At 40.8% G+C, this 16,236-nt stretch overlaps 1 protein-coding gene across 1 annotated transcript; it reads left to right on the top strand.

Annotated features, from left to right (window-relative positions):
- The first annotated feature begins 916 nt into the window (after nucleotides 1–916).
- Nucleotides 917–3,602, top strand: LOC107812724 (leucine-rich repeat extensin-like protein 2). The gene has a single exon (XM_016637880.2). The coding sequence runs from the start codon at nucleotides 1,113–1,115 to the stop codon at nucleotides 3,282–3,284; it is 2,172 nt and encodes a 723-aa protein (XP_016493366.1). The 5' UTR covers nucleotides 917–1,112; the 3' UTR covers nucleotides 3,285–3,602.
- The last annotated feature ends 12,634 nt before the right edge of the window (nucleotides 3,603–16,236 follow it).

The raw sequence follows: 16,236 nt of genomic DNA on the forward strand, positions 1-16,236 counted from the left end.
GTAACTGATAAAGGAACTTGCTATATGAATAACGTTTATCATCTTAATTAAGTACGTTTCTATACTTGAATTTTCAATCCTAATGTCCAATTATTATTTTGTTTTTTCCATAAATGATCTTTATTTGGGTGCCAACTGCCATGCAAGTTTTTCTCGCCGACTAAGCGGGGAACATTTTTTTAATTAACACAAATTTAACGTGGCCCAAAATCTCACCTAGCAAAATATTGAGTGCTTGTTTAAATAACTTTTTTTTTCTCAATGGAATTGTCATTTGCGTTAAAAGCAGCTTCATTTCTCTAAAGCCAAGAAAAGTTTTTACCGCAGTCAAAACATTTACGTGGGTCCAAATGTCTAACCTAGTAAAATTTTGGGGTGTTTGTTTAAAGAATATTTTATTTCAAAATATTTGCTATTTGGGACCTGAGCACCTCTTACTTTTGTCTTGACGTGCTGGCATGTCAATTAACTCGTAGACGATAGACGTGGGGGCCTTGAAAATCTACCCACTACACGACACAGTTTTTCGTTTATTAAAATCTCCTTTAATATCATTTTAAATATATATATATATATATTTCAAAGTACTAAACTGCCGTTGTCATTGAAATCGGTGCCCCTCTTAATAAAATTTAATAAAACTTAATTTGTGAGTACTTGCACACCAATCTGGCACCGCCATTGTTTTCTTTGACCCTTTTTTTTCCTTTCAAAAACGAGTAGTGTAGTTGGCAGATTGTAGTGATTGAATTTTTTTTGTAGAATAAACAAAAAAGAGTATCTTAATATTAAGTCAATAATAATTCAAATTTGAAACCAAGATTTTATTAGTAAAATTTAATAGACGTGCTGGCATGTAATTATAATGTGTCCCCAATTACTAACTTAACACAAAGAGCTGTGAAGAAATAAATAGAGGTGGCTACTTTGCTATTTAATTCAAATCAATTCATTCATTCACATGCCCATCTTCTCAATACTTACAAACAAGATACTAAACACAACACATTCACATTACGTAGTTTTGGTTTCTCACTGAATGAAATCTATATTTTCCCTTCATTTTCTTCATCTTTGAATCCCTCCCATTCAATATCAAGAAAATAGGAGCAATGCGGCCTCCTAGCCGCCTTCATTCTTTGTTCATTTCCTTTCTTGTTATTTCCCTTTTGTCATTTCAGATCTATGGACAAGAAGGAGATATCGATCTTGATGATATCAAGGACGATGCTAATAAGTTGAGTTTCGAAAACCCAAAGCTTCGTGTTGCATATATTGCGTTACAAACATGGAAAGCAGCTATGTTTTCTGACCCTTTTAACTTCACTGCAAATTGGACAGGACCAAATGTTTGTTCCTATGGTGGGGTGTTTTGTGCTCAATCTTTAACCAATGATTCTATTAGAGTTGTAGCTGGCATTGATCTTAACCATGCTGATATTGCTGGTTATTTAGTTCCAGAACTTGGTCTTCTCACAGATCTAGTTCTTTTCCACCTCAACTCGAATCGTTTTTGTGGTATCGTACCTAAAACCTTTAGCCATTTGAAGCTTCTTAGGGAGCTTGATTTGAGCAACAATAGGTTTGTTGGTGGGTTCCCTAAAGTGGTTCTTTCTTTGCCTTCTTTAAAGTTCTTGGATCTAAGGTTTAATGACTTTGAAGGGCCAGTTCCTTCTAAACTTTTCGACAAAGATTTGGATGCTTTGTTCCTTAATGATAATAGATTTCGTTTTGGCATTCCTGACAACTTGGGCAACTCCCCTGTTTCTGTTCTTGTATTTGCTAATAACAATCTTGGAGGATGCATTCCAGCAAGCATCGGGAAAATGGGCAACACTCTGAACGAGCTTATACTAATGAATGATAATCTAACTGGTTGTTTGCCAATGGAGATTGGAATGCTGAAGAAGTTAACAGTCTTTGACGTGAGCTTTAACAAGATTCAAGGCCCGTTGCCATCAACTGTGAGCAGAATGAGGAGTGTTGAGCAACTCAATGTGGCTCACAACAAGCTCACTGGTGTTATACCAGCTAGTATTTGCCAACTCCCCAGGTTACAAAACTTTACTTATTCTTTCAATTATTTCACTGGGGAAGCTCCGGTTTGTGCTGCAGCTAGATCTGGTAGAGTCATTGACGGTGAAGAAAATTGCATTGCTGGAAAGGAAGACCAAAGATCTGCTAAAGAATGCTCTTCTGATGATGCAAAACCATATGATTGTAGAAAATCTCAGTGCTTTAGCCGTTCAGCTATATCTCCTGTAGTAAAACCAAGACCAAAACCAACCCCTAAGCCAAAAAGACCACCAGTTCAGAACAAACCACCAGCACCTAAGCCATCTCCTCCTACAAAACCTATTGTACCAATTGAATCTCCACCACCACCTTCTTCCAAATCTTCGGGGTCCCATTTTAAGCGCTCTCCGCCGCCACCTCAATCAACTCCTCCGCCATCACCACCACCACCACCACCTGTTTATAGCAGTTCCCCGTCGCATCAACATAGAAGTCCACCACCTCCTACCCACAAAATTTCACCTGTAACTCGTCACGCTCCACCTCCTCCACCTCCACCAAGTCCGGTATATTATCACCACCCATCACCACCACCTCCACAACCAGTATATTACGCGCCACCAACATATAAACCTCAATCACCACCACCACCTCCACCACCAGTACATTACGAGCCACCAACGTACACACCTCAATCACCACCACCACCTCCACCAGTACATTACGAGCCACCACCATACACACCTCAATCACCACCACCTCCACCAGTACATTACGAACCACCAACGTACACACCTCAATCGCCACCACCACCAGTATATGTGACACCGTCTTCACCACCACCACCAGTATATGAGCATCCAAAACCTCCAACTCCAACTCCATCACCACCAGCTGGGTACACACCTCCCCAGGAGCCATCACATCCTGCCCCACCTACCCCACCTTGTAACGAGACACCACCCCCACCACCTAGTACCCCACATTGGCAACCAAAACCATCTCCTCCCCCTACATATAACCCATCACCATCATATACCCAAAGCCCCCCGCCGCCACCTCCTACTTACACCTACTCTTCACCGCCGCCACCATCATCATCACCTCCCCCTCCCACTTACTACTACTCATCACCGCCTCCGCCGCCACCATCACCTCCACCGCCATCACCATCACCACCACCCCCAAGTTACGAACACGTTCCACTTCCACCCATTGTAGGAGTCTCCTATGCATCTCCACCACCACCAGTCATTCCATATTATTGAGCCCGGGGTTAATTAACCATTAGCCTCAGTTCATTATCTTTAATTTTCCATTAACAGATGGAGATTTGGAGGAGAAGAATGGAATTCTTTTTTCTTTTTCTTTTTTTGATTGGGAATTATGTATACTTTGTTATTTATTTTGTTTTTTTAATTATCTTGAGTTGATTATATATTTATGAAAAATGGGATGCTGGGCGGGAGTTAGCAAGGGGTTTAACGAGCATTATTGTTATTCCGAAAGGGTGGTTGTGTATAACTACAATTTTACTGTTTTCTTTAGTAAAACTCATTTATTCAATTAATAAACGTCTTCATACTTATCAAGCTGTGAATAACATATTGTAACTGTGTTTGTTACTATTTCATATTCTATAGCATATTAGCATCCACAATTTTTTGGCCAACTTCATTATTTACAATGTATTTCTGTTATATATACTCGAAATTCACCAGCTCCATTAATCTGGACTCCCATAGGTTTGGACCGTTAATCTTGACTCGCTTAGATTTAGGGTGTGAATTTAAAATCATTTTCATTTATAAAGCTCGAATTTGAGATCTCAGTTATAAAATGGAAGAATCCCAATTATTCGAATGTGTTTATATTTCTTGAGAACGAAGAGATTCGCATCGATAAAGATTAACATACATTTTTTAAATTTAAATTCACACTAAAAGGATCATTGACGAAGTTCTCTAACGTGCCATAAGACCTATAATCGTTTGTAGTAACAATAAATTCATATAGTAGAGTACAAAGTATTTTGGCTTAGTGGCGTTTGAACATAAGAATTATGAAATTTCAGAAAAAAATAAAAAACAAATGAGCCCTTAAATTTGTTCCTTTAGGCACATTGGCTATAATTAGAGTAGAGAGTAGTTTGAGTTTGTCAATCTTCTGTGGCCCTGTGCAAATCGCCTGCAAATTTAATTAGTATGAACAGTGGAGTACATCAACATGCTAAAAATTGAATTTTCGCAACTACTGCACATTGGCAAGACATTATTGCCAACATTGACACCCCTAAGAAATGCCAGTAATGAATAGCAATAATTCAGTACAAAATAATTTCGAATTATTTTAGAATTTCAATTATTGAGCCCAACTGTTCAGTGGCAGTGGCAGAAAGCTGTCTCCACCCCCACAAACTACACCTTTAGTACGGAAAGAAATAAAAGAGCATGAAATAAAAATAATTTTCCAATTAAATTTCAATTATCAACGACTTCTTGTGGAGTTAATGAAAAAAAATAAAGGAGTAAAAAAATTCTTTTAACTTGAAATTTTAGCAAAATGCCTTCCTATTCCTAACAGTCTAGTTTTGGCAAAAATTTGATTGTATTAGTGTATAGGATAAAATCGGTTCACATTAAATAATCGAATGACACGTGGAACTGGGAAAAGACGAAAAATGAAGTGAGTGAAAACCAATACTAAAGACAATCGGTTGGCATCGGGTAGACCCAGAAGGGAACATTGTTAACTAGGGTAACAAATATTTGTCACCGGATGACATTAAATAAAAAATATTCCTCAGTATTGAATACACGTCCATTACAGAGAATTTTGACATTCATTACATGCAGTTACATATTCATCAATGTCCCCTATTTTTGTCATTTAAGAGGGGCTTGATCCTAAGACCTTATTCCCTAGGTTTAGCTATATATAGTGACTCCTACCGTCATTATAAGACATGAAAATCCTGACAAACTTATGCTACATTATTCGAAGTTAAATAATACTTTATTTTCTGTCGAACGATATTCTTATTGCTACCTTCGGAAGCCTTGCTCCCGGAACCAAGTTGTCTGCTATTTTATCTCGATTTCAATACTAAGTCTTGCATTTTATTTAATTATTTATCATTTTATGATCAAATCGATTTGTTTGTCTATAAATTCAACTGTATCGTTTTACGGGTAAATAATTTGGCGCCCACCGTGGGGATTAGACAGTTGCATAATTGAGTTGATCTTTGCATCTATTCCTAATCTGTTTGATTTTTTGTTTCTTAGCAAAAATCGTAAAACAATGGTAGCTAACGATGTCAACATCGCACACAACGTTGAGGCACAAGAGAACCTGCCTCAACACGAGGATTCGATCAGTGACACCCGCAACGAGCAGGACGTAACAATGTCGGTTCATGGCGGGAGATATCCCTAGCACGTACGGGAGCCGACTCCTGATGATGCTGAGGACGAGCACGTAGCAGAAACGGTGAGGATCTTAAGAGAACAACAAAAGGCCATCATAGGGCCATCATGGGCCATCTCTTACGGCAAGACCAAGCCATGACAGAGTTAAGGCAAGCGTTGTTAGGTTCTTCCAACAACGCGAATGGAAGAGGCCCAGTGACTCCCAGTGCTCCCACAAATCAAACAGCGCAAAGGATTGACAACAACACCCTGAGTAATGAGGTCAGCTTCGACGAGGCCGTGGGGCCGACGACGGATTTGGTAACAACAACAGTAATGATCCCTTAAAAGTCGAGCTCATGCGGTTTATGAGGGGAATCAACGCCCGAATGGACTAAATTTCGGGCGCACCACAAGTGTTGAAGGGACCGGACTCAATGAAATATACCCAATTGACTTATAAATTAAGCGCAGCACCATAGTTAATTCTGAAGCGGTTCAAAATACCAGATGTACCAAAATATGATGGGACTTCGGACTCTCAAGAGCATATCACTACTTATACAATGATAGTGAAAGAAAATGACTTGGCTCCACACGAAATTGAGTTGGTCTTGCTGAAGAAGTTCGGAGAAACCCTCACGGAGGGGGCCCTAACATGGTATTCACTCTTACCCAAACACTCAATAGATTCGTTTGAGATGTTCGCATACTCTTGCATCATGGCCCATGCCGGGGCTAGGAAGGTACATGCTCGAAAGGCGGACATATTCAGAATTGCGCAAGGAGAGTCCGAATTGCTGCGTGAGTTCGTGACCAAGTTTCAGAAAGAAAGGATGCTACTACCGACCGTGCCAGATGAATGGGCCACCAAGGCATTTACTAAGGGGCTAAACCTAAGAAGCTCTGACGCCTCCCGAAAACTGAAAGAAAGCCTGCTCAAGTTCCAGGCAACTATATGGGCGGATGTCCATAACCGTTACGAGTCAAAGATAAGAATAGAAGATGATCAACTCGGGTTCCCGGCATCAAATAAGGGTCGAGATCGAGAAAAGAACAAGGATAAATCGAAGGATGATTTTGATGCACATTGGCGATCTTCTAAGGGTTTTTGCCCTATGAAAGGGCCGAAGGACGCGACAGAGGGTTACGGTCGGCGGATAGATTTGCTATCGATATAAGAACTGCCCGTGGACGGAATAGCTAGTCATTGCAAGATAAAGAGGTATCGGGTTCCCGGGATTCCACATATACCAGGCTGTCCGAATATAATTTCAATGTTAGCGTAGTGGAGTTGGTATAAGCGATGAGGAACATCAAGGAAGCACAGTTCCCAAGGTCGATGAGATCCCATCTAGAGGGACCCTAATCTATGGTGCGAGTATCATAGGACTAATGACCACCGGACTGGGGACTGCCGGCATTTACGCGAGGAGGTGGCAACGTTGTTAAAAAATGAAAATCTCAGAGAGTTCTTAAGAGACCGGGCTAAAAAAAATTATGGACTCAACCGGGACAACGCAGAGCCCTCGAAGATAGGTGAAGACCCTCCCCGGCAAACCATCAACATGATTTTTGGTGGAAACAAAATCAACGGTGTAACCTTCTCGGCAGGAAAAAAGACAAAAGTATCGGTGACTCATAGCAAGAGACTCCGGGAAGTTGTCGAGGACAATATCACCTTCACAGAAGACGACACCGATGACCTTCTATTGTAACATAACGATGCCATAGTAATTTCCCTTAATGTTCTAGATTTTAAAATTAAACATGTTTTGGTGGACCCAGGAAGTTCAACCAATATCATTCAATGGAAAGTACTGGAGCAAGCCAAGTTAACTGAAAGTATCATTCCAGCAACAAAGCTCCTCGCCGAGTTCAACTTAGCAAGCGTGACAACCCGGAGGGAGATCTTGCTACCCACGAACGCCGAAGAGGTCATATAGACTACCCTATTTGAAGTGGTAGATGGTGACATGGGCTATAACATAATTCTTGGCAGGCCATGGCTACACGAGATAAAGGCCGTACCAGCAACATACCACCAACTTCTGAAATTCCCAACTCGAGAGAGAATCAAACAAATAAGAGGATATCAATCGACGGCAAGGGAGATGAACGTTGTCTCGGTTTCCAGCAGTAAAGGGAAGGAACACACAGCATAGCAATTACATGGACCGACGCCTTCTCCTGAACCAAACGAGGATGACAAAGGGGAGGAGCCGTCGGAATCCCACCAGGTACCAAGGTATTTCCAGGTAATGAAAGAAATGGACGCAACTAAATCCACGGCGGAAGAACTCGAACAAGTGGCATTGTTCGAAAAGTTTCTAGAGAGGAAGTTCCACTTGGGGACAGGACTAAACCCCGAGATCAGGTTAGGATTTATAGAATTTCTTAAAACTAGCGTTGATTGTTTTGCATGGTCTCGCACGGATATGACATGTATCTCACTAGAGGTGGCCATGCACAAGTTAACCGTGGACCCTGACATTCCTCCGGTAGGGCAAAAGAAGCGCCCAATTGCTGAGGTGTGAAACAGGTTTGTCAAAGAAGAGGTAACTCGATTGCTCTATATCGGTTTAATCCGGGAGGTAAAGTATCCTGACTGGCTAGCTAACGTAGTAGTAGTTCCAAAAAGGAATAATAAATTCCTTATGTGCATAGATTATAATGATCTGAATAAGGTGTGCCCAAAGACTCGTTCCCATTGCCAAATATTGATCAAATGATTGATGCAACGGTCGGACATAAGTTGATGAGTTTCCTCGATGCCTATTCCGGGTACAACCAAATCAAGATGAACCTGGAGGATCAGGGAAAAAACTTCATTCATAATGAACTTTGGCGCATATTGCTATAATGTAATGCCCTTCGGGCTAAAGAACGTCGGAGCCACTAATCAGAGGCTTGTGAACAAAATGTTTGAAAAGCAAATAGGGAAAACAATGGAAGTTTACATAGATAATATGTTGGTTAATTCTTTATGTCACGACCCAAACCGATGGGCCGCGATGGGCACCCAGTTCCTTACCTAACCGAGCACCAACGTAACGTATCTTTCTTATCATACCATCATGAATAAATGGGCTAGAAGTGACGTCATGAGATAACCAGAATAAAACATAAGTGAATACAAGACATATGACGACCCAACATGATATAGAAACTTATACATGTGACATAAAGGCCTATAAGGCCGACATGATCATTTGTACATTCAAAATATAGGCCGACAAGGCCATACAAGTATCCATAAACATGACATCTGTCTATAAGCCTCTAAGAGTACATAAATATTATAAAGGTCGGGACAGGGTCCCGCCATTCCAATTAATACATGTCCAAATTATACTGACCAAATAGGCAACTCCGGAGCAAGTGAAGTGCATGAACACCTTCCGCTAAGCTGATAGCCTACTAGGAGGACTCTCAACCTATCTATCGGGACCTGTGGGCATGAAACGCAGCGTCCCCAGGCAAAAGGGACATCAGTACAAATAAAGTACCGAGTATGTAAGGCATGAAAGTAGTATATAAAAGACATGAAAGAAACATGGAGTAAAGAACTCAACCTGTAATTCTGAATAGCTCTGTGAATCATGAAAAATTTATAATGTCATGCATGTGCGTATAAATGTCATACCATGAGCAGGCGGAATCAACCAATAAGGTAATTATTCAAAACCTCAAAAAGAGGTTGGAAGCAGACAAAGGCAAGTGTCCCAAAGAGTTACCGGGAGTATTTTGGGCATATAGGACGACGACCAAGTCAAGCACAAGAGAGACACCTTTCTATCTCGTATACGGGGCAGAAGCTCTAATCCCGGTGGAAGTAGGAGAACCGACCTTGAGGTACTTCCGGGCGGACGAAGAGACAAACAAGGAAGCATTGCTAGTCAAATTGGAGCTACTTGACGAACATAAGAACTTGGCCCACATAAGGATGGTAGCCCAGAAACAAAGAACAGAAAGATACTATAATCGAATAGCTAATCTCCGTTATTTCAAAGTGGGAGACTTGGCTTTAAGGAAAGTGACTCAAAACACCCATGAGCTCAACTCAAGAAAGCTGGGTCTGGCGTAAGAAGGCCCTACCGGGTTTCAACTGTCACCGGGAAAGGATCTTATGAACTGGAAAACCAAGACGGAGTCAAATCGTCAACTGGAATGTGACCCACCTCAAAAGGTATTATTGTTGATGAGTACCGCTTGTACTGTAATTATGGATGCACTCTTTTTCTCTTCGTCCAGTTTTCATCCCATTTGGGTTTTTTGGAAAGATTTTTAACAAGGAAGTAATGGAGAACATACTACGAAGGAAACACCATCAACAAAGATAAGACCTTTAAACGACAAGGCATCGAAATGACAAACCATTGCGAGATGGTTAAATAGTCTTTGGAAAAATTCTAATGGGAAGCAAAACTTGCCACCGGACCAAAGGCTATTCAACCATTTACAAGTGTTTTCCCTACAAACCACTTGGGGTGGTTAGATAATCATTGGCTCGATAGCAAAGTTCCTAACGGGAAACGAAGCTTGCTATCGGACCAAAGATTATCCAACCATTCACTAGTGGAACCCTTGATGGAGCAAGACTTCTATTGTTCCAATTCACATTCTAATACTGGGGGGAATGATATGAGAATATAGAAACCCGATCACCACAGAATTCGGGGCTACGAAGTCCGGAACAAAGATGCCTCATTGTAATTGGGGACTGCACAGCTAGCCCCGTAGAAACAAGTTGAACAAATTAGCCACATATAATGGCAATTTCTTTTATTTCAACAAAATGAATACTTATGTACTTTTGAAGATAGAAGGAATGAAGTAAAGTCCTTTTATTATTATATAGTTTCTTTTCCAAACGATGAGTTGATTTTATCATTTGAAAGTTAATCAAGTATTTCAAATGCTAGTTCCGAAATGAACAAGAGATGTCCTTTTCAAGAGAACCGTAAACATAAGAGGGCCCTCTCTTATGAAACCCTCATAGTAAAGGGTTGGTTCCGAAAGAGTTTATGCCCGGAATCCAAACGCTATCGGGGAAAAATGCACCTGAACCCTTGCATAATTCGACGCAAAAAAGTAAACTTTGCACTAATGTTAAACCAAAAAGCACTTTTGTTTATCAAACGTGCCAAGCAGCACAAGTAGAAAAATGCAAAATGAAAACACAAAGAAAGAGAAAACAAAAAGCTAAACTACATCACCCCAGAACTCGGGGGAAGAGAAGCATCAGTGCCCCCGGGAGAAGTATATGGATCTGCAACCGGCTTGAGATCTTGGCCTTCATCATTATTTTTCTCAAGTTCCTCCATTGTTCCTAAGAACTCAGAACCAGAACCAGAAGAGTCGGTTGCATCAGTCTTAGCCGGGAGGCGTCTTCGAGCGGTTGACTCTAGCTCTCAGGCCTTGGCTATTTCATCGTCAATATCAATGATGCCCGCTTTGGCCTTTTCCAAAGTTTCCCCCCATGATATACATAAAACATATTTTTTCAATGATGTGGACTCCGCTCAGCACTGGAGTTCTGATTTAAGCAAATCAACCTTGGTTGAAAGGTTATCCCGCTCGGATCTCGCGGCGCTTAGGCTAAGATTAAGATCACGGATAGTGGTTATATTAATCTGATTATGCTCCATCTGGGCACACTCCTCATCTACAACAATAACCTCTTCAGCTTTAGAGTTCAAGGCTGCCTCCAAGTTATTCAATCTCTCAATGGAGGCAGATTCGCGCTCGATGGCAGCGAGCACAACATTCTGGACCTCAGACCATTTAGCCTTGGCTTCTTGTAACTATACATTTATTGAGAGGCTTCTTGTCTGAAGGACATCACTTCCTGCTCACTCTGATTCAACCGAGCCTCTAACGCACCAGCTTCAGCAGCTTTTGCTTTCAATACCGGGAGGCGAGCAACAATTTGCTCCCTCTCGGCCAACAACTGGTCCCGCTCAGATTGGAGTCCTTTTTTATCGAGGATCAATTTTTGAAGGCCCTCGAAAGCAAATAAGTTGGCCTGTGAAGCAAAAACCCAAGTTGGAAACCCTATCATAGCAAGCCAAAAAGAAACAAGCAGTAAAGAGAACAAGTATGTTACCGCTGCTGCATTATGTATGGCATTGTTTAACAAACACTCTCCCGAGAGAAAATGTATTTTCTTCTTATCCTTTTCTGAAGCCAGCGATTTCAGATAGTTGGCAAGTTCCATCGGTCGGGACAGTAGATGGCATTTGGTAGATACCGAGAGGGAGACACTCCTCTCCTTTAGGGATCTGATCTGCAGAAGGGGGAAAATAATTGTGCCCCAAATTCCCATGGTCTGGAGACTGCAGAGGAGGGACTTCCTCCTCTCGGGCGTCTGCGGCCGGTGGGGGTGATGTAGCAGTTGCTAGTGATGAAGGTATGGCTGGCGTAGAAGGAGATGAAACTGATGGTGTTGTGGGTTGAGAAGCAGCTACGGCGGAGGCATGGTACTCGGCCTCACAGTACTGGGAGCAGCAGCTGGGACCGGAAAAGGAGAGTTGTCATTCTTCACCAAGTCAAACTCTCCCTAGAGCGCTTGGGCATCGTCCTCGGTTGGGTTTACAAGCTCTTCAGATTGAGCATTTTGTTGAGCTGATGAAGGATGTCGTCTCCTTTATTGGGAAGCCCCTTTATCACTGGCTTGCCAATCATCATCAATCACCACAGTGACAGCGACTGGCTCGGGCGCGACTTTCTTCACCTTTTTATTCTTGCCCTCGGCCGAGGAAGAACGCCGCCTTTTTGGTTGCTTGTTCTCTGGCCGGGGATTTCGAGAGGAAGCGCTTGCATCGGAAGCAGATCCGATGGCGCCTGTTCGGGTGAGAGCTATCTTCATCAACCTCGTAGCCTCCACGTTATCAACCAAAAAATCTTCCTCAGTGATGGTAACATAACCATGCTAACTAGTTTTCTTATGCACAGTGATGAGATGGGGGCAAAATCGGTTTTACGAGTCAACTTACCGTGATTCTTGGCCCTCCATCCATATTTGGGGGTCAACTCTTTTCACCAGTGGGTCTCAGGCGTGGTGATGTCTAGAATCTTCTGAAACCACCAGTCCAAGCCTTCAACCCTTAGAGGTGTCCACCGAATTGCTGAAATAATGAAAAGATAAGGTCTACAACGATATGAAACAACTTTTTTTAAGAAAAAAAGACATACTTTGAACTTACGTGTACGAGTCCAGAACTTAGGGAAATATGGAGTTGTGGCCGGGATGATATCTGTAACACCCCATAAAATTTCAAAGTACTTAAGCGCTATTAAGAAAGTTGATGTGCGCTAATTGTATTATTTTATGTGTAGACAAGTACTATTATTTGAATGATATCAATTTATCATGATAATATATGTATGAGGTTCATTAAGAATGGTTTATGGTCTAAGAAGATCCCTAAGTCCAAGTCAAGTTTGAAATTTCATGATAGACTAAAGTTTCAAATGGGTACGCACAATACCACACTTTGAACGAGAATATATACATATATATAGGGATTTATGTGATGATCTATATATCAAATGAAAGATCTTCGAGTCTAGTTTCTAACACTTCAAACCATTTGTCATTTAGACATTCCTATAAGAAGTTATGACAAAATTACAAAAGGCTGGAAAAATGTGATTCTGCGATCGCAGAACCATTATGCGATCGTAGAAGTAGTTATGCGATCGCAAAATGGTTGCAGACCTGTCCAGTGAAGCCCATTTCAGGGAATAGATTTTAGGATGCATTTTGCGACCCGCATACCCATTGTACGGTCCATTATGCGACCGCAAATCTGCTTTCGGTGGGTTAATTTTTTTATTTTCATAACCTGACCCCATTTTGATAAATAGGCTTTGGGATTTATTTTGGGGCATTTATCTGAGGTTTTTTAGAGAGAAGTGAGAGTGTTCTAGAGAGATGAAGTAGATGAAGTGTTTTGTTCATCAAGATATTGTCCAAGCTTTGAAATCCAAAAAGAAAATCTCACAAGTTCTTCAGCTAAGAGGTAAGGTTCCATACCCTAGTTTTCAATTTTGGATTTGGGTAGAAGATGGTTGATTAGGAGTATGATTCTTGGGTATGAGATTATTATTTATATATGTATGTACCAATATGGTTTGTGGGAAGATTATTGAGCTCAAATAAGTAAAGATTGGGTTGTAGAATGAAGGAAATCTTGTAGAAGAACCTTGTAGCCAAATTTACACACCTAGTGTTTGATAAAATACTCAAATGAGCTGAAACCATGAATACCTTCCTAATTTGTGTTCAATTTTGTTATGTCTCAAAATAGATTGGAATTGCTAAAATTTCTGGAATGTTGTAGTAATTTAAGGAAAGTTCAAAGCAAGGTATGTTGGCCAAACTACTATCATAGAATTGAATTCAATGATGTTCTCATAAGTTTCAAGTATGGTTGTCTCAAGTTCCTTATTCTATATTCCGAGTTGTTCCCAATAAATTCAACTGTCCCGAATAAGCAAAGTGTCGAGAATTATGTATTCAAAACGTGTTCCGAATGTTCCTATCACATTATGTTATCTTTAGGAATGTGTTCAAGAATGATATGTGTATTAAAATGCTATGTCTTTGAGTTGTGTTTCACATAAAGGTTATGATGCCAAATTGTGTGAGAAACCTCAATATGCTTAAGACTCTTAATTGCTCATATGTGTACCTAAAGTCTTGATTGAAATGTCTTATTATTGATAACCTATAAAGATGGTTGGAAGTGAAATAAGTGAATTGGGGATACAAAGTATGGACAACGTGCCAAGAGTGAAAGTTATACTTGTGGCCAATGGTGCCAATGAAATGAAATGATGTGAGAAAGATTATGAAATGAGCTTTGACTCAACTATTCCAAAATTAACTTCGATAATATAATTGGCTAAAAGCTTATGAACTCAAGTGATGCCCATATGTGGCTGTTTTAGCTAATGCTATACTTTGTGAGTATTTTCAATGTGTTTTGCGCTCTTACATATTCGTGAGTGGAAATTGTGTATTGTCCTTTTTAGGGAAAAGTATTTCAAGAATGAATGATGTGTTAATTGTGTATGATTTTAACTTGTGCTTCGGTTGCCAATCATTTTACTCCATTTCTTGGAAAGAAATCCATTGTGTTTAAAGCCTTCATTACTAATGAACATTAAGTTGTGATTTTCGAAATATTCTATTTGTTGATAATTATGATGATGATCTATGAAAGGGAAGAAATAAAAGTGTGGAATATGAAATACAGCCATTGCGCTATGAATAAAGAATCATATGTATGGCCAAGAGATCCAATGAAATAATAATGTTGTAAGTTGTTGAAAGTACCGATTACGTGATATGTGGCGTGAAAGGTTATGAGAGGTACGTATATGTACTTTTTTTTTCCAATGTGTTATAAGCCTCTATGTTCTTGCGAGTAAAGACTATGATGTTCCTAAATGTTCTAAATGCTCTTAATGTTGTATGATTACCCATGGCAAGTACTAGTAAGTGATAGTATGGACATGAAATATGGTCGTTGCCTAAATGAAAATTATGAAGTGTTGTATGTCCCAATGGTTTCAACTATAGTTGTATGTTTCTGAAAATAATATATGTAAATGACTTCGATTGTTAAGTCCCCAAGAGTCATGAACCTAGATAATGACCTCAAGAGGTCAAAAGAGTGAATAATGAGATGGAAGGGAGATGTCCTTTATTAAATGATGATGAACCTTAAGAAAAGGAATTGGGCCCATGTGCCATTGAAATCGACTTATTGATTTACCATGCATGTGCTAATGTAATGAGTTGTTTTTTTCCATGATGAGCATGAACATGAAGTATTCCAATGATATAAGTAATTATGACCTTAAATGTAATGACAAACTATGTCGCTTTGAGTTTATATATGGTATTGTGATTGGGATTAAACCTCCACCTACATATATTGGGGTGAGGCGGCATGACCGCTTTGTGTAGGGATTGTGGTATTGTGGAATACACCTCCACCCGCATATATTGGGGTGGGGCGGCATGACCGCTTTGTGTAGAGATTGTGGCATTCTGACACACATCTACCCGCATATATTGGGTGAGGCGGTAGGGCCGCTTTGTGTAGGGATTGTGATATTGTGGAATACACCTCCACCCGCATATATTGGGGTGACGAAGCATGACCGCTTTCTATAGGGATTGTGGTATTGTGACACACACCCACCCACATATATTGGGGTGAGGCGGTAGTGCCGCTTTGTGTAGGGATTGTGGTATTGTGATATACCTCCAGCCGCATATATATTGGGGTGAGGTGGTAGGGCCGCTTTATGTAGGGATTGTGGTATTGTGACACACATCCACCCGCATATATTGGGGTGAGGCGGTAGGGCCGCTTTGTGTAGGGATTGTGGTATTGTGACACACATCCACCGGCATATATTGGGGTGAGGCGGCATGACCGCTTTGTGTAGGGATTGTGATATTGTGATACACCTCCACCCGCATATATTGGGGTGAGGCGGTGGGGCCTCTTTGTGTAGGGATTGTGGTATTGTGACACACATCCACCCGCATATATTGGGGTGAGGCGGTAAGGCCGCTTTGTGTAGGGATTGTGGTATTGTGACACACATCCACCCACATATATTGGGCTCAGGCAGTAGGGCCGCTTTGTATAGGGATTGTGGTATTGTGATACACCTCCACCCACATATATTGGGGTGAGGTGGTAGGGCCGCTTTGTGTAGTGATTGTGGTATTGTGATACACCTCCACCCGCATATATTAGGGGTGAGGTGGTAGGGCCGCTTT

The sequence above is a fragment of the Nicotiana tabacum genome, chromosome 13 (genome assembly GCF_000715075.1).
Source record: "Nicotiana tabacum cultivar K326 chromosome 13, ASM71507v2, whole genome shotgun sequence".
Lineage (NCBI taxonomy): Eukaryota > Viridiplantae > Streptophyta > Magnoliopsida > Solanales > Solanaceae > Nicotiana > Nicotiana tabacum.

Coding starts and splice junctions, on each gene's coding strand:
- LOC107812724 (XM_016637880.2), top strand. CDS start 1,113: ATGCGGCCTCCTAGCCGCCTTCATTCTTTGTTCATTTCCTTTCTTGTT.